Here is a 22768-nt window from a genome sequence, read left to right as displayed (position 1 = left end):
CCCAATCCTTCGACAGCAGCACTAAGCGAGATGCTCAGAGGCGATTGCTAAATTTCCTTGGGTGGTTGCTAGCGGATTTCTGCATCCTTCAGCAGCATTTTCAGGGGGACTTTTTGTGGTTCGAAGGTCTCGCCCCAGCCCCCCTTTTCTGTACACCCCAAGGAAAAGGCAATGAAAATCTTTAAGGAAAAACAACTTCCAAAACTCCTGGAGATGAAAAGGTCCTATAGACTAATTCTTAGGAAAGCATGGGATGCAGGGAGAAGAAAGCTTAAGCGAGGCAAACTGTAGTGGAAAAATTGATCTATTAAAGCAGGGGATGCTATCAGGGAAGCGAGCAATTTCCTGCAAGCCAGCATAGCCAGATGCATTTCTGCTAAAGCAGATCGGTCTTGACTTCTCTGCAGCTTTCCCCTCTACCTGCCTGCCTGGCTCCCGGCAGCCCAGCTCGACAGCTCTAATGGTGCGATTCACTTTATTGACCTATTAGCTGCCACCTGCTTGAGACGCAGCCACAGCAGATTTACCATTGTGTAAGCAGCAGCAAACATAAAACCCTAAATAAATTTTTGGAGGCTGCGGAGCAGTATAATTAATCACGAGGTCTTTCACGAGGCGGCAGCAGCGGCAGGGAGGCAGCCAGGGGAACGCAGAAGGTATGGCTGCGGGAAGGGGGGGACATCAGGGTCCCCCCTTCTGCTGCCTGCCCTCACCCTGTCCTGCCAGAGATGATGCAGGAGCCAAAAGTTAAGAGGCAAGGCAGCAGCTGGAGTTGGAGTCGAGGTCAAACTCTGTTTCACTGCTCACCCATTTCTTGAGCCTGAACAAGCGACTGTCTCCCCAGCGTGCTTCGTTTGGGTACATCCTTGATCAGCAAATAAGTAGCACTCACTGCCAGCGTTTGCAGAGGTATAAAGTTAAGACTGCTCCAAGCCCACTCCCTGCCATGCTGAACTTGCATCTTCCCTTTCCCACGTTATCTCTGAATCTGGCCCAGACCCGCTAACGCAGAGGGAGGGCAGAAAAGAGAAGTCAAAGGAAGAAACAGAAGGAAAAGCTTTAAACAGCCTGAACTGTTTCTCTCCAGCTCCTCACTTGGCAAATGCACAGACCTCGGTTCTCCCTCCCTGTTATATCTCACAGCCATCTCTCCTCTTGCGCTCCATGCGAATTTGGGATGCCGGGTCCTGCCGCCCACCCAGCGGCTGAACTGCTGCGTGAAGGCACACAAAGTCTGGTGACCGCTTGGGAAAAAAAAAAATAGGAGGCCTCAAATTTTACTGAGTTTAGGACACCGCACATCTCTGCGTCGGCGTGCCTTGCTGCTTGACAGCCATGCTCTCTCCCTTGACAGCCCACCCCTAAGTTCATCAGCAGAAGCAAATGGAATAGCTTGGCCCTGGGAGAAACCTTGTACCGTCATCACTTCAGAAAGTCATCAGGGACTCTTGGGGACACTTGGGCTCACTCACCAGGATGCCAGAAGTGGTAAGTTGGGAGCCATCAAGACTTCTCCAGAAGGAGCCGACAGATGCCTTGGCTGAGCCCTCTGCTCCTCCCGTCTTGCATCCTCCCTAACCCAAGGGCAGCGGTCAGCAGGAAGGTGTCGTCCCACTCCAGAGGAGCACTGCCCTCATCTACAGAGACAAGAAAAGAGTTTTTATTTCCTGCCATTGAACAGGAGCCAAACGAGACTAAAGCACATGTCCTAAAGGCTATGGTAGAGTTGAAGTGTCAGTGTTCACCCTGAGCCCCGAGATCAGCCCACCCAAGACATGCCTCTTCTTCCTCCCTTACTTCAGCCCCACTCCCCGCTCTCTCCTGATGGCTGGCATCCCTCCTGCTCTGACCAGCTGCTGTCTCTGAGCCACACTGAAGCACTTCTGAGCAGAAGCCCTCTTTAGAAAGGGGACCCCCCCCCCAACATATATATTCCAGCCTTTGAGCCATGCTTTTAATATTTCATCTTTCTTTTTCCGCCAGAAGAAAGTAAATTCCTTATGCCAGCTGGGCTGCAATTGCACCACCACATCTCTCTGCCTCAGACAGCCCTGGCTGCCAGCCCCTCCAGGCAGATGGCAAATGCAAGGCTCATATCCCCTCCACACAACCATTCCTGCTCCTGCGTCCCTCGGCAGCGGTCAGGCGGAGGGGTGGCCACGCAGCTGGCAGCAGAGCAGGGATAAGGCACCGAGGGGCTGGGGAGGGCTGGGCAGGCTGCCTAGGAACCACAAAATTCAAGACAGATCCAAGTATTGCAGAGGAGCCCTGCACTGAGCTCCACGGGGCTACCCAGATGCCTCAATGGACCCACTCGTGTGGAAGAACTTGTCTGGGAGAGGTGACAGGTCAGCAGTCACCAGGTCACGTTGAGTGACATCTGTCAATCACTACCATCAAGCTCTGTCTTAAAGCCATCCCACCCCCACAGAAGCTATCCATCAAGCATCATCTGTGTCAAGGCAGTTTTTATTTTAAATTTAATGTCTGTAAAGTATTTTGGCTTTAAATTATTCTGCAGACTCAGTTCAGCAGCGCTTCCCCGTCTAGACAGAACAATCTTGTTGTCAGTGAAACAGATTCACCCTGACATCCCCGTGGCGTGCGGTGATGCGGTTGCTATTTTGTAGAAAGGAAGAGAGCTAAAAAGCTCTTTCTCTTACGGTTTTGAAACGTGATTCCCGTCCGTTCAACTTCAAACAAACACCTCAATAAATAATCCTGTCATCTTTGATTTGATCTCTCTCTCTATTAGGAAGCGGGATGGATGGAGAAAGGGGGAATGGCTCAGCGTCTGTGGGATCCGGCATCTCCCAGCGCTGCTTGCAGCATGCCTACCCTCCTGGAAGAGAGGGATTCCCTCCTCTCCTGCTCCAGCTTTTAAATTCACCTGCTTCGGCTCTCTCCTCCAGGCTCCAGAGGACTGGAGTTCGGAGATCTCGTGGTACCCCTCTGTGACACCGAGGTCCCTGCTCCCAAAACCAGACCTGCCTGATCCTCCACAGCTGCAGGACAAGGCTCAGATGACTGGCAGGGAGATGCAGGAGAGGCATCAGCAGCCTGAAAGAGACATTAAAGCAAGTCAAAATACATTTTGCATATCAGCTTCGCCCCCAGGTCTCTGCCAGCATGAAAGACTACAAATGCTTCCTTTGTAATTAAAAAAAGCACTTCTCTCCCTTGTGACTAACCTGCACCAAGGCAAAGGTAAATCAGAGCGAGCATTGGGCAGCATCTCGTGTCTAGTGAGCCCCGCTGTAGCCTGCAGTACTTGGAGAGGGAAGGCAGCCTGATCAAACCAAAAATAATATCGTTCCCTTTTTGCTCTGCCAGTGACAGATCCTTGATGTCTGCAGTCAGAAGTAACAAACACCAGTTGGGGATCTTTTCATCTCCTCTCCTGATAACACGGCCGCCTGCCTGTCCAACCCGCGGCACGGCAGCAGGGAGGCGATATCTGCCTCGTGCGAGGCATCCCCCACCTGGGCATCACCCAGGGGAAACGCACAGCCCCCAAAACTAAGCCCATGAAAAGCTGGTTAGACATACACAATCACGCAGGAACGGCGGAGTCCTCCATCGCAGCAGGTTGAAGATCAAGAGCTCAGCCCCAAGGACGGCTCTTGAGGGTGCCCGCAGTGAGGTGGGGATGAAGAAGAGTCTGAATGTGCCAACAGGCACATCTACAGGGTGGCAAGGGGCCATGTTACACAGCTGATTTTATTCCTCAAGTGCCTACAGACTTCCAGGAGCTGCCCAGTTCAAAGCAGACTGTATCAGCACACCTGCATTAACATTTAATCCCAGTGCCAGAGCATCACACAATAAATCTGCCCTAAATGTTCTATACAGAGACACTTACCTCTAAATATTCAAGCAGAAAAATGCCGCTATACATTTAAATAGCAAAAAATGAAATCAGGAAGCAAGAAGGACTTGCTCTTTGCACAGGCACTGCCATCCGGCACTGTAACACAAGAGAGCTGCCTCAGGCCACCGAACACTGCTTTCGTACCCTCCACGAGATTTATAACCTTGTTCTGACCTTCACGGTGATATTAACCCACTCAACAAAAATGATCAGAAATCCACCCATCCCAGCAGCAAACCGGCTCTGCCCAGTAGGAAAATCCTGCCTGCGTGCCTGCTTCTGCCAGTGCAAGCCTGGGTGCGCGAGAGCCACCAAAGCTGCTCCTCTAGAGCGGCCACCAGCACGTCCACCACCGCGCAGCCGGGAACTGCAGCGCAGCAGATGACCCAGGGATCCAGAGGGGCAAAGTGGTGGAAGATTTCATCGTCCGAGAGATGGGCCATGCAGAATCAGACCAAAGGACTGACGGTACCAAGGAAAACAGCACCAGGAAAGCGTAGGAAATGGCATATGGATAGCGGCCCTTCCCCAGGTGCATTGAGATCATCTTCTACAAGATTCTCCCCAGCCATATAACCTGATGCCCATAGCTGGCTGGAGAGAATCCTGCAGTGGCAAGTTCCACCTTGTGTCTCCTCCTTTACCTGCTAGTATTATTTTATCTGCTCATTAATTCAGCAAGAAGGTTTTGCCCTAGGTCTGGGGGACCAGCCGTTGCTCTTTTGATCAAACCTGTTATCTTGAGCATCTGCTCCCTGTTGATGGGGATCTGAGCCAGCTTTCTGGGAAGGCACCTTCTTCTCTCCTCACCCCCTCCACCCACGCGTGCACCAGCCCTGTTGATGCCCAGATGCGTAAAAAACGGAGTTACAGCACCAGCTGTCCTCCTGAGATGGAGAGTGTTAATGCAGGGGCTGAACTGGGGGCGGGGGAGCGAAGCGCTGAAAAATGATGCACGCAATGCCTCATTATCGCATCCTTAATAGCCCTGAAATTGCTGTGAGGGCCTCTGTCATTTCTCCTCCCCCGTGTCACAAGGAGCCCTTCCCGTCTGTCTCGGCAGCAGGGCCTGGTTTCCTCAGCAGAGCTGCTGCCCATCCAAGCAGACAGGGCACCTCGACGCTTGCAGCCAGCATCTCTGCGTCAGGCTTTCCTCCAAGGAACCGCAGAAGAACAGCCACACCGGCTCTGCTCAGCACATCTGCTCTAAATAGACTCCAGGAGGGGCCACTGCCCTCAGGCATCCAAATTTTACTCCTATGCCCTGCTACTGCCCTCCCCAGCGAGAGGCAGACCGTGCCTCAGTTTCCCTGCCTTTATGAAAGAGTTGTAACATCTCCCACCCATCCCTGTAAAGATCTTTTGCTTTTCATTTTTGTTGTGCACTCAGAGCTTCACCTGTACGTTTTGGGGAATTTTCAGCCAGTTCAGAGGTGCTAATGGCACTTCCAAGGTCGCCCAACATCTGGGCTACAGCTCTGCTCAGGCGTATTTTCAAGCACAAGTCAACGCATCATCCTGGATGTCCTTATGCTCTCTCCAGTGGGAGAGGGGTGTGGACACCGACCACCTTGCTCTGGCCAGGTCTCCTCCAAAAACGCACCAAACAGCTCAGTTCTCCATCAACAGAGAGATGCTCTAGATACAGGTTTGATCAAAGGAGCAATTGCTGGTTCCCCAGACCTGAGGCAAAAATCTTCTCGCTGAATTAATGAGCTGGTAAAATAATACCGTCAGGTAAAGGAGGTGGCACAAGGCAATAGCAGGTCCTAGGTCAGCGTGGAGGCATTTACTACTACTGCTACAGAGCTGGTGGTTGCACCTTTAAGCATTGCATCCCAGTTCCACTTTTCATGACACCTGTGCTGAAGGTATTTGATGATTCCCAAGAAACGCCAAGCCAAGAAGCTTTTAAGAACTACTGAACTGCCTTTTTAAGAGGCAAGGGACATGTGCACCTAATCCAGTCTTAAAACTAATGATTTAATTTACCTTAGGAGAAGCAAGCCAGCATAAATTAATATCTCCCAGTAGTGTAACATAAGCATGTTTTATCTGGAGATTATGTTGATTAAATCATCAAGTGCCATAATCTTCCCTTCCTACCTCAATAAGATGGGGAAAGAAAAAAAAAGCCTAAAAATATAGATATAGCCTTCTAAGCCACAGGAGGGAACTACACATTCATCTCCAAGCACTCTCCTCACTCGCTCGAGCATGCACACAAGACTCCCCACCCTGGAAGAAGCTGTTCCAGCTGGTGTGGTACTAAGAGGTAAAATGAAGCTACGTGTTCAGAATTGAAGAGATGCCAGGAGACAGAGGCTGGAGGAGCTTAGAGGCACTATAGGAGTTGTTACACTTAGGGGCTTTCACTCTGCAAATGTAACTGAAGAAATTAGATCTGACTTCTCAAGGCTATATTTCTGCTTTCAGGATATAAGATACAAGGCCATTAGTCACGCAAGCTGGAAATTCGAGTGGCTTAGATCCACCATGCACGGAGACAATGCCTTGGCAGAAGGGGAAAACACAGAAGCCCATTTAAAAGGTCTTCCTCCCACCTCCCTAATCTCATTTCTGCTTCTTCCTACCTCTTTTGCTCTACACTGAAACGAAGGACTAAGCCACCCACCTTGATGAATCAACAAGACCTACCTTGACTTTTTCCAACAGAGTTATCACCTGCTGAGGGTGGTTTTTCAGACAAAGCCTATTCCTGTGGGACTCGCTGCAAACACTTTTCTACAGCTTTCTGCCAGGTAATCACGCATAGGCACTTCACATTTAATGGCTTTGTCTGCTGGCTGTTTGGATTGCACGTGGAGTGCTCTAGAGCCCTTGGGCAGGGCACTTCAGAAGCACAACACCTTTTATTTAAAGCCAATTCAAAACCACAGTGGTGAGTTTGAAAGCTTCCCTGGAGAATGACAAAGGATCTTGTTAAGCTTGTGGCAGAAGAGAAGGGGTCCAAGGCCAAAAAAAATCCCTACAATACAAAGCTCCCCCTGAAAAAGCAAACTGTAAACACTGTTTGTACCAACCCCTGACACCAACAACAGGTCTCCAGCAAGCATCTGTATTTACAAGGGCAAACCTCAACGCGAACAACATTGACTCACCCTCTTAGCCCGTTGTTACACAATTCGGCATTAGTGTTTATGAAATGAGTGGATTTTGCAAAGGAAGGGCAATTAACAGATGTAGTTTTATTTGCTTATTGGAAAGTTGGGACAAGCAACAAGCTTCTGCCAGCAGTGCTGAGCACAGGCTGCGGCAACCGCAGTCCCCTGCCTCAATTTCCTCATAATTGGAATAATTACTCTGCTGTTGTAAAAGCTTGGAAGCCTTCAGAAGAGAAACAGCATTATCTGGAAAATTATTTTAATACCAAAATGAAGTTATCAAGAGGAACGCCATGTCCAGTGTCTCATGCAGAAAACACATCTGCATTCAAATACCCTGTCCCTGCAAGGGAAGAAAAAAAAAAAAAAAAATGGTGTAAAGGAACCACAGTTTCAGGTTCTGCAAGGAGGCATTTTCTCAGCAAGAGTTTCTTTCAGAGAGGAGAGACAGTGTGCTGACTTGCAGCCTTACAAATCTGGAAGCTGCAAGAAGCCTCCTGACTTTTTTCATTATTCATTTCTGTGGTCCTGTAAACCTGCATGATGATTCTGAGCAGCGGATGGTGTGTTTCTTTCCTTGAACACCTTTGAAATTAAAACTCAGACCCACGCCCCTTTCTCATCTAGAAGCAAACCACCTAGTCTTACCATATAAAAGCGACTCCCCTAAAATGATTCAGGTTAAGGAATGTAATTTCGGAACAATTCTTCACATCCTTCTGATGTCATTTTACAGTAGAAATAACCTATTCTGACCCTCTCCCTCTGCAAGTGTCTCTGCCTTCCCAGCTGCCAACAGCGTCTCCCTTCTGGGCTTTGTACCTCTTCAGGTCAATTAACTGGGTCCCCAAAAGGCTGAGGACTTCATTTCTTCTAAATGAAACATCCTCAAACACACGAATGCCACTTGTCTTCTTCAGGACCCTGGTTCCAGACAAGACTGACATTTTGACAGCACCTTCACACTCATTTTCCCCAAGCAAAAGCACCATTACACAAAGTTTAATTTTTAGGATGGCTAGAAAATCTCTCCCTCTAAGTAAACATTAGACAAACATCTATATGCTGCATGGAATTGCACGTCAAACCACTCAATAAAAGCAACTTATCTGCCAGGAACAAGCCTGACAAATCCTTGGTACAGATGCCTTTTCTCCCCCCCACTTTAAATTGTACACGGAGTCCTCAAAGTCTAGAGGAAGGGAGGGGTTTCCACTCATCGATCAGCCTCAGCCAGCCAGCACGGTGGCTATTTGTGCTTCACCCTCCCTGCTGAGACAGCTGCCTTTGGAAAGGAGGATTTTGAGAACAGATACAGAGAAAAGCATTACAAGAAAGACACAGAGGTTGCTTTACCTCTACCCTCAGCCCCAGAGCTTGAGGTGCACCGGGAGAGCGAGCGCTGCCTGCAAACACCACCTTTGCCGTGTTTCCTTCTCTCAAAATAGCAGACAGCCCTGCAGGCAGCGCAGACCCAGAGAGGATGCTCAGCTCCTCGGTGACACCGGCCATTGGATTCACATCATTCAGCTGGTGCTCATTCACAGCAGTTCATTCTTTCCTAGGGAGAAAATTCAGTTGAGGGACTTGCTCCTTACTTCAGTGATCCCAACAGACGAGACCTACAACATTTTTTTTTTTTTTTTTTTTTAATACATTCCCCCTCTCCCCAAGCTGGAAGCAGAAAGCCTTCACAGCAGATCAAAGCCCACAGATGTCAGTCAGCTTTTCTTCCTTGCTTTTGCAAGCCTTTAGCTCCATGATGCCCTGGGAAAGCCAAAGGTTGTAGGCAGAAAGCCCATGATCCCCAGCAAGATGAACTTAATTGCCTCTAGCTAGTGAGTTCCAGCTTGGAGGGAGAGATCCTCCTTTCCAGGGAGCTCAGGTCCTCTGAGCTGTCTCACACAAAACCCTTCTGGTAGAATCTTCACAGGCACCGTCATTCCATACTCAACATCCTGCACGAGCAAATGATTAATTATCCCCAGCAACTTGCCATCTGTCAGCTGATCACTGACAGATCTGATTAACAGACCATCCCCATGTTCTCCACCTACTGCAAAGGAAAACACGCTCTCTTCCAATAGTTTATGCTAACACATTTTTACTTGAGATTTGCAACCAGCTTCTCACAGTCAACTACCAAATGTAGCTGATTAGCAGTAACTCATTATCCAGAATTCATCTGGTCACCCATCCTGGACTAAGCCTCAGCCTGTCCAGCTGGATGGAGAAGAGACAAGAGGGTAATGCTGAAGAAGAGATTATGTGCGGAGAGGTATAGATGAAGTTCTGACATAGCTGAAGCCCTAGAGCAAAACTTTGAGGAAGATTAAGTTGCCCTAAAGCCCAGAGTATAAGCTAAGCTAAGGAAGGAGAAGGGCATTTCTATCTGAATAACAGACACAGTGCTCAGTCTTTGGCAGATCGCTGCACCCCTATTCCTCAGCCTCCCCAGCTGAGTAATCAAGTATGTTCTTACTTACTTCTCTCTGTAGAAACCTTCGAGATTTGCATATCAAAAACACTATAGGGGTAAAATCACTGCCAAGACAGGCAGCAGCAGGCACTGGATGCCCTTCACAGCACTGACCATGTGGGAAAGCAGGATGCTCTTGCACTGACGTTGGCTTCTCCCACCCGCTCTGCTCAGCAGCAGTCAAGATTGCCACAGCAACAGGGGACAACAGGAGAAGGAGGAGAAAAATACTTCTCTAGAACATATTTGGTTGCTTTTTAGTGGATTGACATAAGAGAGTTCATTTATAAATACATCAGGAGCACGTTGGTGTGAAATTGGAAATGCGAGCGGATGGCAGCAGGGTGAGCAAAGTACATGGGGTGAGGAGAACGAAACACGCAGGTTCACCTGAGCGAGGTGCAGATTGAGAGCCCTGCAGGAGAACGCAGGATCTCAGCGCTAATCAACTCCATCGAGCGAGCAAAGGAAACCCTTTTCCCTAATGCAAACAGCTTCGTGGATACTTGCCTCCACGCTGTCACGGGCCCGAGGAGCCTTCTGCCTCCAAAACACCCACCGTCACGTGCAGGCACCACGCGGCCGAGCCGCAGCCTTCAGCTTTCCCCTCGGGAAGGGAAAGACCACCGTGCCGGTGCTCACAGCAGGCTGCTCCGCTTCCAGCACCGCCACCGCTCCGTCAGCCCAGCCACGTAACAAGACAGTAAACAGGGACAATAAGGTCGTGCAGGAGACAGAGGTCTTCCCCAAAACAATTTAAGAGGCTCATTAAACCAGTTAATAGCGCAGGAGCGGCACTGACACCATGCTGTAGCGTTTCGTTTCCTTTGTAATAACATCCCAGAAGACTCGGGCATTTAGCTCGAGCACTAAGTGGCACCTCAAGAGCCTTGTCAGGAGCTAGAGAGGGCAGCTCGTCCTGAAAAAACACAGAAGGTAACAAGCCCCTTCTTGGAAGAAAAGCAAGGCTTTCCGCATGCTCTGATGATGACGGCTGGGTTGAGCACCCAGCGAGCAAGCAGGCAGGCACAAATCACCCTCACCAAACTTCACAGCACCCCATGACAGGAGGGGCATCGGCAGGCATTCAAGAGACAAACCTGCTCACTAAAAAACTACTCGGGGGAAGTGGGGTGAGTTAAGCAAGCACTTTCAGATAAACAATAACTGCGTTTTTGTGATTCTGTTGGAGAATACTGTAGCAAGGCACAAGCAACAGACAGGGTCATAGGACCATGAGACCTCCTTGGTCAGAGGGATCACATCCTGCAATCCCCAGTGATAAACCAAGTACACAGAACCCGCCTGGCCACACACCACGTTCTTCTTCATCTGAGACACCGCACTAGTTCGACAAGGTATTTATCAACAAAAAGATGGAGAAGCAGTGAAAATGCTCACTATAATAAATTAACAGGAAAAAAAAAAGTAGCAACGCCTCAAAATTTAATATGCAACAACAACTTTGAAACAGGGTGCTGTAAAAAGGCACAATCAGTTGGCTGAAAGAGCGAGAAGACAACTGCCTCTTCTGGGCTTGTGCCTCTGCGCAGTTGACTGGCTGTATCCATTAATTAGATCCCCGTTACACAGGTGGGAAATGCACCCATCAGAAGCACCTTACCGCTCTGTCATTCAGCCCAGGAATATGACAGATACAACAAAGAGCTCAGGCGTAATCGAGATGGAATACCTGTCAGGCACCCTGATGGAAAGGGAAAAACCCTCAAAAAAAAAAAAAAAAAGCTCAGAGGTTTTGCAGATTAATACCTTTAGTTACATCAAACAGTAAACAGGAACTGGCATGCCTTGTGAAGGCTACAGCCAGTATTTAAGGTTGTTCGCATCCACTACAAAGTAATTCTGTTGATATGTTCCCCAAGGTCTTTTGTATTCGGGTAGCAGAGGGCAGGCATGTGCAGAAGACACTGCGACAAGGCAGTCCAGAACACGTGCTGCTGAATCCTTCACGCTCCCTTCGGCTCTCAAAGTACTTCAGACCAACTTAAACCCTTAGACTTCTTCGAGAAAGTCAGCCTTGGAACAGAGAGGTGCCAAACCTTGGCTAAATGCTCTAGAAACTCCTCCCTACACTAATCCCAGCCATTCCCTCCAAGAACAGCTCACCCATCGGTCTTCCCACAAGCCGGACCTCCCTGGCCCAGACACACCACAGCAGTGGTCCAGGGAAGAAAGCACCAACACTGCAGCTCTGCATCCCACAATTTCTGCCAAATACTCATCTTCACAGCGGCTGGGAAGGACAAGCAAACACCTATATCTTGTCATATGGATGAAATCCTCAGCAAGCAAAGCCTCGCTGCGGCAGAGCCACTCATTGGATTGCCGGCCAATTGTCCCTTCCTTGGGATGATGTTTTTCCATCTTCAGGCACAGACCAGAGGACAGACACTTTATTTCTGTGTTTTGCCCAGACTTTCAAAGCTCTCCTCAAAATAGTTATTTCAATGAAAGAGGAAACAAATCAATAGTGTTGAATTCTATTAGGGGTGAACAAGACCGATAGCCTCAGCCAGGGCTGGCAACTGTCCTGCCAGCTTCGCCACATTATTTCTCTTTCCTGAACCGCAGAACTTCATATTTGGTACAAAATGAGACCTAACCAATACTTCAGTGCTGAAATACTATTACAGAGCATGCATCCCTGGGTCCCAAGTTACGTGTGAAACTCTTCTGCCATGTCTTATGGTCTTCAGACAGTCTTAAACCAAGGGTTTTAGTAATTCCCAATTTCAATGGATGAGATTTTTTTAATACCACAGAAATCCTTATTAGAATATTTGCCTTGCGTGTTTATATTAATTTTGTGCAACTGTGTTACGTGATTTAGTATCATTAGTATTCAGAGTTTTCCCCATTACCTGATGCCTCATGATGTATGAGGTTTGGAACATTGCTTCCTAATCACATTAGAAAAAAAATATTCATGTGACTGTTACATACCGTTACTAAAACCTAGTTCATGGGCAAAAGGATATTTCTTCCCCCAAATGAATAATTCTTCAGTATGCTGACACGATCAGCAGCTACCTTCAACTATTTGTTTCAACGGAAATCAATTATTTTGTCAGACATCCACTACCTCCCTGAAAAAAACCAAACCAAACCAAAACAAACAAACCCACAAAAAACTCCACCTACCTTTTAATTTTATGAAGCAAGCAGACATGGAGTTATGTCCATGTGTCCTGAGCCAACCACTCTCCAAACCCATGCTCAGTCAGTGCAATCAATCTGTTCACTTTGACACCTTTCAGTCACCAATTCCAAACAGGATTTAACCCACCAAGCAGAAACCTTGATTTAAGACACCAATTTTAACGTTGATGTGCGTTTGTTTTATTTTCATTAAAGATCATTAGCTTTCATTAACTGGGATAGCCATTCAAATAGCAGAGATCTGCAGGCAATCATCACTGTCAAAAGAATCCTCACTCAAAAATAAGGAACATTAATAAAGTGAAATGAAAAGATTTGGGGCAGAAAACGTGGATACAAATTAGAACTAAATGAAAAATGACAAAGCTACCTTAGGCATATGGGACAACTGATAGATTTCAAATTTAAGATTGATTAAATAAATCAGTAGCTGTTTTTAGGGGCTTAGATCTCTTTGTTCCAAACCCCTAAAAATTACTGGCTTTGCTCAAAGCATTGCTATTTTAGAACCGAAGGATGAATAACTCTTCCTGTATTGCTGTTCAGTGTCTCATTTATGTGAAGGAAGTTTAGACACCCATCCTGCTTATATATACACCATTGAAAACATTTTACATTTATGTCTTTTGTCACCTAAATGTTATTTAAACTTTGGTCCCAGGGGACAAGGTTTCTGAGCCACTCTTGCCTCCACCTATTCCTTAACATCTGATCAGAGGGAAAAAAACCCCCAAACCCTTTTGTGGTGTTTTTTGGCTCTCGGTGAAGTAATATAAATCCAAACTGTTCTTTACGCACATTTATTAACTAAACCAAAATCAAGAATATTTCAGAGAAAAGCATTCATGCATAAAAAGGAAGAATCTAAATACCAGCATTGACTCCACTGTATATTATGAGATACACTTGGGCATCCCAAATTTGAGCTAATGATAAGTGTTAAAGGTGTTTCCCAAATTCAGCACAGCATTAAAATAGTGGAATTCTTTAACTGAATGAAATGTGAAGTTCCAGTAACAATGGGTTTTCAATAAACCATAGAAAAATGGAAATACTCATTCTTTTGTTTTCTAAATAGTTTAATAGATCTTTTTAGAATTGGACAAACTAAAACTGATTAACAGCAAACCTTAAACACCCATTCAGATTTTCTTAATCATTTAGCATTTGCTGTTTACTTCTGTGGAACAAGAACCTAAAAGGTGTGTTAATTTTTCTTTTTCTGAAAGAGGAAGGACCTCAGTTATTCACAAAGGTCAAAGCAATTTCTTGCTCTTTTAGGCTGTATTTTCATAAGTGGCCTGGGAATGTACAAGAAACTACTAACAATCAAGACTTCTGTTGTTAAATTACTTTGTCTCTTTACAAAATTCCAGACAAAGCACATGAGCTAAAAAAGACAATTTATTTTATTAGCATTCATTCTAGGAAAAAGCCTCTTTTGAAACCTTTCAGTGAGTATGATGTCAAAAAGCCACTGGAAGTTGGTTCACTCATCTGGCTTCCTGTCCATTTCAACATCTAATGGCGGGGAAGGGTGCAGGGGGAGAATCTTTTTCATTTTGCACTTGATCAACCATCACAGTCCGTTTCTCAAGCCAATGAAAAAAAATGCTTAATATGAGTTAACAGCCAACTACAGTTTAACCCTCAAAAAAAGTCTACTTTTGGCAGAATGTTCACCTTTCTTTAAAATTACTGTAACTGGGAGTTAAAACCATTTCTTAAATTTACTTTAAATGCTGTTCATGAGGATTAAATCTTTTCATACCTGTAGCAAAGCCATTTCTGTTCACTGAGGGTTTGAATTCTTCAAGAGACTGATGTTAGACAGGCAAATAGCAGACAGAAAAGCCAATTTTCTCTTAGAATTTAAGCAAGACCTTGTCCATCTCCTTGAGTAACTTGTCTCTATTTTTCCAACCAGTGGCAGGAAATCTTCATTTCTACAGCTGATGTCTATACTCTTGATCTCCACATGCGTCATCCTCGCCATAACACATTTTGAGCATCCTTCTAGGATTAAAAAATGTACTGCTTCCCTGAGTGCACAACAAGGCACTGCATTTTTATCATTTCCAGCCTTGTAAACGGCACAGGCCATTACAGAAGAGCCTGCTTGAGAAAACAGGATACAATATTCATGTACTTTGTTAGAGGAGATAAATCTACATTTTATGGTGATCAACTAAGGCAAGAAAGACTTTAATTTCATTAAAGTAAGAAACTAAGGATGAAGTAGCCTTAAAAGAAAATACCTTCAGTGTAGTAGTTAAATTTGAGCACACAGGGCTACAAGGCCACACTCAGGACTGTCAAAAGCAGAAACTACAGTTCACAGGTTGATCCAGGAGCACTGGGCAAGGAACTCTGACAGAAGGAAGTTGTAGAAACCTCACACATCCTCCTTGAAGATCCAAGACTTGCGTGAAAGAGTAGAGTAGGAGTTTGAGATTGAGTTTTGGGAACTTCCCTGCTGAAGCACTGCCCTGAATCAGTATCAGTTTATGTAATCCATCTCCCCAGTCAATACAACAGTACACTTAAATTTCTTCCTTCCCACCCTGGCTGCTCCCTGTCCTCATTCTTAGTTTGTTTTTCACTACTAGAACTTGCAGTCCAAGGCTACGCACCTTGATTATCTGCACCAACACAAGATGACTCCTTATGATAACAGTAACCTTTTCAGCACAGCAGAGTGTCCACAGGGGGGTTACAGAAGAGGGAAATGGTGCAACAGTCCCACAGGTATTCGCGTCCAGAAGACTCTTCAAATTTTGAGTAGGCTGCGAACTAGAAATGCGTGTCCCATCCCATCACCCCCCCGCAACACCCTCCCTACCCCCCGCAATATAAGACCACAGCCAATGGGAAGACAGGCTTTTGGCTGCAAGAGCAGCTATTCTTTCCCCCCCTTCTGCCAAGGAACAGGGATGGTGAGCAGATGTTGTTGATTGAGATTAAGATGTGGTATCAAAGCTATAAAATTAAGCTTACACAATGTGCACCTATACCAGGCCTGGCTCTAAGAGAGCTGCTGCACTTCCACACTTCTACCAATGCCTTTAAAGTTACCCCAAAACAGGTAACATCACAGCAGCAGAGAGATCATCTGCTGTTAGCAGGTTGGCAAGCTATCTCCCCAAAACTGAACCAAAGTTACCACCTATTTCCACAAACATATATATTGATAAAACGATATAGGTAGGAAATAAATCCTGCTATTTACTCAGCACTTTTTATTATAAGAACTACGATGTTCATTTTAAGGCTCAGTGACAAATCCTGCTTGGTACATCATCACCTTATTAAAAACCTGTCACACGTGCAGAGAATGCTAAGTTATATTAAGTATGCTGTTAACTTGACAAAATACAGCCTGCTGCTTTCCACCTGACTAACACTGCAGCAAAGATGGCACATTTTCAAGGGGTGGGAAACAAACACCCTCTCCTTTCCTCGCCAAAGCTCCAGATCCAGTTGAAACTCTAAACACAGTAAAAACAGGTCTCTCAGCCACAAAGGCAACACATCAGAAATTCAGCCATAACACTCCACTCCAGATCCACATACATACATCAGTTATTGGGATGTGACTGCCACCCAACTGCAGTAAGTAAAAGAAATGGAAACAGTCATTTAAAATACTCCATTTATCCAGATATGAAAGAAAGGCTAGACTGATGCTGAACAAGAAGGCAGTTCAAAAGCAAAAACAAAAGATGCCTCAAAGTGACACATACTGATAAAGGCAGAAATTACAATTTCTTGTCCAGTAATCAAAAGGAGCACAAAGTTCTTTTGCACAAAAGGCAAAGATCTGACAGCATTGCCAGTGCACTGTGTAGTTCATGCCAATGCAGTCACACATGGTATTGGTGGTTTCAGCCATCAGCAGAAGACTGGGAACAGTAAAGGAATGCCAGAGTCAGATCTTTAAACATCTTGGAAAGGAGTACATTAATATCATCACTTAAGCATTTTCACTTGTGCTACTGGAAGGCAAGTGTAGAAACCCAGCATTATCTCCATTAATTAAAATACCCTACAAAGGGAAACCTTTGCATGACATTTTAGGGAATGAAGGTTTCAGCTATACACTAAAAGCACGTCAATGCTGCTTTCTACTCTGTACCAGACTTCTTTGGAAGATACAACAGATCCTGTATCTTCTGTCAGCAGGATTCCAGCATGACCTGTTACTCTAAGCTTCAGTAAAGAAAATGAAATTTACCTTTCATGTCTCTACACATATGAGTGGTTATACTCATACATATAGTTCATATAGTCTCTCTACCTGCAAAGTCCAGTTAATCCATCCTTTGGTTTATACTCTTCCGCCTATTTCAGGAAACTACTTCAGCAAATAGATATACTCTTTGCTTGTTCATTGAAGGGTTTTTTAATGTGAAGAGAAACGGAAGCTTCTGATTAACCACATGTGACTGCTTAACTACATTAAAATCAACTGGATTTTCAGCAGTTTCTAAGCTGTTCACACTTTCTTAAAAAAGCCTCAGTGCTCAAGTCTTTAAACAGTTCATCCAATAAAGCTGATGCCAAATACCAGGTATTACAGATGCATCTCTCAGCTGCAGCTGAAAGCTGGCAAGATTAATCTCCTTTTGCCCAACATCCCAAGCCTTGCAGGAAAACAAAACCAGAAAGAACGAATAACCTCAGGTCTTGACAAGCAAAGCTTCTTCCATTGGTCTGATTCAAAACATAAATGTTACGCAGTTTTCAACATACGAGTCCCATCTATGCACCATGAAACCATGATGAAAAAAGTATGATGCAAAGTCTTCTTAAATAGTCACCCAAAATATAAAGAAAGCATACAGAAGCTTGATGCAAAATCCAGAAATAGTCCAGGGCAGTGCTTGGGTATCACTAAAGATTTAAGGACTACTGGGGATTATGTGGCCAGCCACAAACTGTCTCGTAAGAGGTCATGACAGTGTTCTCTGCTGCTAACATGAGTGAACAGACTGCCACTCCCCGTTAGAGGTTTGACTATCAGTTTAAAAAAAGAAGAAAAAAAAAAAAAGACCAAGGAAGAGCATACAGTCATGCAGCTGATCGTCGACGAATCACAAAAACACCTCGCTGCAGCTGTCCCAGATAGATTCTCATCTTTGTGCTGTCACTGGTTTTCCTCACCCAGATCTGCATGAAAGAAAAAAAGAGGGGGCAGGGAGATATATTGGGGAGAAAAAAGGAAAACCCACAGTAAGCAATACACAGACAAGTAAGTCCAGGTATTCTTATTGTCAGATCTGAACATCTGTTACTCAGGGTGCACAGATGATTTAGCTTAATCCCTTCTCCCTCCCCACATTAGGCATTTGCAACCCGAGTAGAAAACGAAGTAAGGTTTCTAACTTTACCACCTTAACTTCCTGCTCATGACAGTCATCAAGAAAAATTACTCTTTCCAAGCATCATCAGGAAAGCAAGTTTCCTTCTGCTACAATTCACAACAGAACTCTGGCATTAAGCTTTACCTAATCAAGAATAAGTCTCTCTAGATCCACAGATCATAAAATTATCTACCCTGGGATTTGCCCAGACAAGTAACTATTAGTCAAATGAAAAGCTTATTCTGATTTTGTTCAATGAAGCATTTCTCACAATGTATTAAATAAATTGTATCTGAAGATACAAGGGCCTCTTTTTTTAAACACCTGCATGGAAGAATTCACGTAACTTGTAGATATACAGTATGTTTCAAAGGAAAAATTGCTGCCATGGAGGCAGCCACTCAGAATTTTTGAAATCACTTTCAAGAAGTTTAGATCCAAATACCCATACTTTAAAAATCAGATCTGAGCAAATCTCCTCTGCATTTTATCATTCTAATACATTTAAACATATTGAAATAAATGCATGGAAAATAAGAGTTATCCAGCTCTGAGTACTAGAGTATTTTAGGACAGAAGTCCAGTATTTCCTACTGCAAAGGGTTATAAAGTTAGTGCTGGCATGTGATTTACCCAAAACTTTTTTTTTTTTTTTCAGATATCACATTAGCTACAGGCTTGGCACAGTAGATTGATTTAACTCTATTATTTTAATTATAAATTGACTTCACGAACAGAAACCCTCAATATAAAATAAATTTAATATTTGCCTGCATTTGTACTTCGGTTATTTCCCCAGAGAAATTAAAATCCACGTTCACTGATAATCATCTCTCTACTGCAACATTTCCAAGAATTTGGTATGTTTTACTAACCAAAAGAATTAAAAAATCTACAAACTCTGAGCAACTGTACAGAACAATAAACATGTACAGTTTTACATTCTATCACAATATGATGGAATGGTATATTAGTTTTGCTAAAGTCAACCACTTTAAGTTCCATTTGGAAGAAAATTAAAATTCTGTTTTAAGTGACTACAACAGCAAAATTACTTATTAACACTAAAATGTGCCACAGTGTTCAGAAAAATAAAAGCATCGAGACACATTCTGAACTTAAAGCTGATGTTTTAGACATACAATGTATTTTGCAATCAGAAAATAACATCTATTAATTCTAAAGAACTGAAGGAGATGGTGAATAGAAACAACCAAATCCATCTCTGAATTTCTTTTATTCCTAGACTGTAAAAGGAAAATAAGCTTCCTCCTTTTTTCAACTTCCAAACCGAGACTGCTGAATAAACTCATGGGAATAAAAAAAAACAAACCCAAACCCTAACTTTCTTGCACGTACTGAAGAGTTTATTGTTGTCAAAAGGCAAATGATTGAATTGGTTCCACGTGCTTGGCCAATGATTTCCACCAATACAGTATCTGATTCACAGTTTCCAAGGAAATCACATCTAAAGTAACAGAAATTTATTCTGTTTAGATCTAAACACATCACCAAGTTTTAAAGAATTTGGGCCTGGGAAGATATTTTTGGTTTGTTTTTTTAAAGGGGATTGTCATAGCTCAGACTCTGTGTTGGCGAGGCCCACAGCCAATTACAAAAATCAAATCCGGTTTAAGAAAACTGATTTAGACATTCATATGAACAAAGATGCCTCTGATACACTGTTAACTACTTCCTTTTCCCAGCCACAAGAAGGCAACTATATGCCATATCTCTGATGTTTCTCAGTTAAGTCTTTTCACATTAAGCATTAATAGAAATGCTGGGAGACACTCTGTGCAAATATTTTTCATAAAGTTCCTTTGAATAACTTGACTTCCTTTAGAAATGCTATCAACTTTTGACTCCAGTCTACAATTAGAGACCTCAAATCTAGGTCTGCCTTCCAAATTCAAGCAGGAACCAGTAAGATCATAGTTTGGCAACCCTACTTCTGAATGTGTGATGAAATCTGAGATAGGGACATTGTACTCCTAAGAGAACAGCTCATTTCAGTATTCTGTTAAGTATTTATCTCCCTTGTCTTTATACTGTTGCAATGAACCACCACAGGGAAAACAAATGCCATGCCTCCTCCCCAGCCTCTCTCAAAAAACACCCCACAAACTCAAAACTAAACCTACTGTCTCACTTTAAAATGGAATTCATGCAATAATAATTAACAGATGGCATTTCCCTCAGGTTTCAGGTAAGATGCTCCCAAAAGATTGAGTTTTAATGTTACAAGTTAATAGTAATAACTTTAATCAAATTAGCAGTACTATGTTTTCAACACATCCATTAGCAAGATACTCCTACTTTATCTAAATAGCCAACCGTCGAGCATAACAACTGTTATTGCAAGGGGAACAGTTGTGATACAAAGCATATCCCATATGCAACTCATTTTGTTGAAAATAAAATATTTTCCCTTAGCTGCAAAAACAAATTAAAGTTTCTTTATTGGCTGATTGAAGAGAAGTGCATTTAAGCCTATCTTCTTTCCTTGAAGTGTCTGGAATCCGCAAGCAAAAAATAAACTGCTCCCTTTGCCCAACTGATGCACTGCTCAAGCACTAAGCTTATTTTGCAGCAAGATTCACATCCATCTCAGGCATGCACCTCTCTTCACCTGCTTCTCTAAGCCTTAATCATTAGCCACACAGAAATTGTCTCAGACAAATGACTCACCTGCCCTGTCTCCCAAGTAGGTGATGAATGTTGCCAGCTTACCTCACATGTACTCAGGTTAGCAGGAAGAATTTTCTCCCCTTATAAACAACTAAATTTGGTGACAAAATTTTTCCTCATCCTCTTCTGGATTCCCAATAGGATTTTTTTTTTATTTAAATTTTGCATTAATAACACCTGTATGTTCTTGAAATAACAGAAATGGAACTTATGAATGTAGTGCCAGTGAGATGCAACATGTCAGTTCTCCCCATTCTTCCTGCCTGCCAAACTACTGCTTGCAAAATGTAGGATCATTCTTTAGAAATGGAGCAAGTCTCTTCGCATCTCAAGAAGAGATCTCTCAACTCAGTTTTATCTTGGATTAAGCTTCTTTAGACACCAGACAACTACATCTTTTCCAAAAGTAATACTGATTTTCTCTTAGTCCTTACTAGACAGCCGTCTACCTGTCTATGCTGACTCACAGCTTTCCCCACCCCCATGAAAAAAAAGGAGCCCACTACCTCATTGGCACCCACAGAACTGATCACACAGCTGATCTTAGTGTTCTCTTTAGACTCCAGGTAAATAGCCTGGCTCTTGTGGTACCTGCAAAAATAAAAAATAAAAAAAAAAAAAAAAAAAAAAAACACATGAAACCATTAGCTGTCCAAAGACTGAGAAAACAAACAGTAATAAGATTGATAAAGCTAGGATTCTACAAGCATTTGGATAGAGTAAATATAAAGTCTGTTTTTCCACACAACTTTCCCCACCTTCACAACATAGCGGGTGGTCTGATTCTACACACACACACTTTGCATTTAAATGATACTTCGAAGCGCGTGAAGCTCTCAATTCTATATGCAGATTATTGAAAACAGATTTCACATCTGCAAGAGGGAGCAGCAGAGCACCAAGCGACAAGACAGGAGAACACTGATTGACAATAAACCTTTGTTTCAAGAGTTAATCAAACTAGCCTTTCACATTTCAGACACAGGATGGATTTTAGAAGGCAACTCCATATTATGCCTGATAAAATATGACAGAGCAAATCACAGATACTCAGATTGGGTTATTCACATTCCCCAATACAAAATTACTAGTGCACCACCACCACCACCACCAAAATGAATTGTACTCAATCAGTGCAGTCAGTGTACTGTTTAAACAGAGACCTCAAATTTCTAATACCGCCTTATTTTGTGAAATAATACACAAAACAGTAAGTGATGGGTAACTGACTCTGTAAGAAGCTGTATATACCTGCCATAAGGAGGCTGTGTCTAAGCATTTCCATTTTTTCCCCTTTTAGATCATATTTTAGTCATGCTATATATTTTTCTTGGTGCATTTTGTATAAAACAAAGTAAAAACTTCAAAATTCCTAACTCTGAATTCTTGATTTCATGGTCTTGCCTTCTTCACAGACCATATTTCTGGTAAGTGCTGCAAAGTGTGCTAGACAAAACTCGCCAGTTTCTGTGTATTCTGTCCAGGAGAGTTCTGTAGGCAGAACTAATTATACTGAGACAGATTATTTGTAACTCATCTTAATCAAGAGAGCACCAAAATGCTTTACCCTAACCATGATGTGCTTCATATATAACTGGGCAATCCAAGCTGCAGAATCACTGCGCACAGATTCCCTCGGTAACTATTCAGTATGCAACTCCCTGCAGTCTGATTGGCTGACAGGCATTTGTCAAAATGCATAGACTTGCATAATCTTTACAGTTATTTCTACAATAACCACACTGTAAAAATGGAAGTCTTCCAATAGTTTATTTCACAGTCTCTTCCTACTGGCTCACGTACTCAGAATTTTCACACTGCTTGCCAGTAACAAGAATAATAGCATCAGCTTTCAGCCTTCCAAACGTACTAATTACCAGTGGCCTGGGCAAGGTAATAATAAAAAAAAACAACAAAAAAACAAAAACCAAACAACCCCAAATCCTGCAACTTTTAGACACTTCTGCCCAACCACTATTCCTTCTCCCTCATTTTAACAGAAAGGATGTCAGTGGGTTCCAGGGCAATGCAATAGCAGCAATGATCTGAGCCAAAAATC

General features: G+C 43.7%; 1 protein-coding gene across 10 annotated transcripts in view; it reads right to left on the bottom strand.

Annotated features, from left to right (window-relative positions):
- The window catches only part of SUDS3 (suppressor of defective silencing 3 homolog (S. cerevisiae)), a 62606-nt gene that overhangs the window by 22472 nt on the left and 17366 nt on the right, over positions 1 to 22768 (bottom strand). For 6 of the 10 annotated variants that reach the window (XR_774794.1, XR_774796.1, XR_774800.1 and 3 more), the window contains exons 11-14: positions 21216 to 21300; positions 17724 to 17824; positions 2891 to 3060; positions 1418 to 1637 (exon numbers count right to left, since the gene is read on the bottom strand). Coding sequence is in view for 1 of the 10 variants with exons in the window: in XM_010574359.1 (XP_010572661.1) it covers positions 17726 to 17824; positions 21216 to 21300 (184 nt within the window). In the remaining 9 variants the exon portion in view is untranslated. Of the gene's footprint in view, positions 1 to 1417; positions 1638 to 2890; positions 3061 to 11724; positions 11926 to 12637; positions 12794 to 13790; positions 17825 to 21215; positions 21301 to 22768 lie in introns of those variants that run through there. The other 4 variants (XR_774802.1, XR_774795.1, XR_774792.1 and 1 more) reach the window with 4 other exon arrangements.

This window comes from Haliaeetus leucocephalus, unplaced genomic scaffold, assembly GCF_000737465.1.
Source record: "Haliaeetus leucocephalus isolate CR32 unplaced genomic scaffold, Haliaeetus_leucocephalus-4.0 Scaffold13, whole genome shotgun sequence".
NCBI classification, from domain to species: domain Eukaryota; kingdom Metazoa; phylum Chordata; class Aves; order Accipitriformes; family Accipitridae; genus Haliaeetus; species Haliaeetus leucocephalus.
The sequence above is the reverse complement of the archived record's forward strand: the minus strand, read 5'-3'. Positions and strand labels throughout refer to the sequence as shown.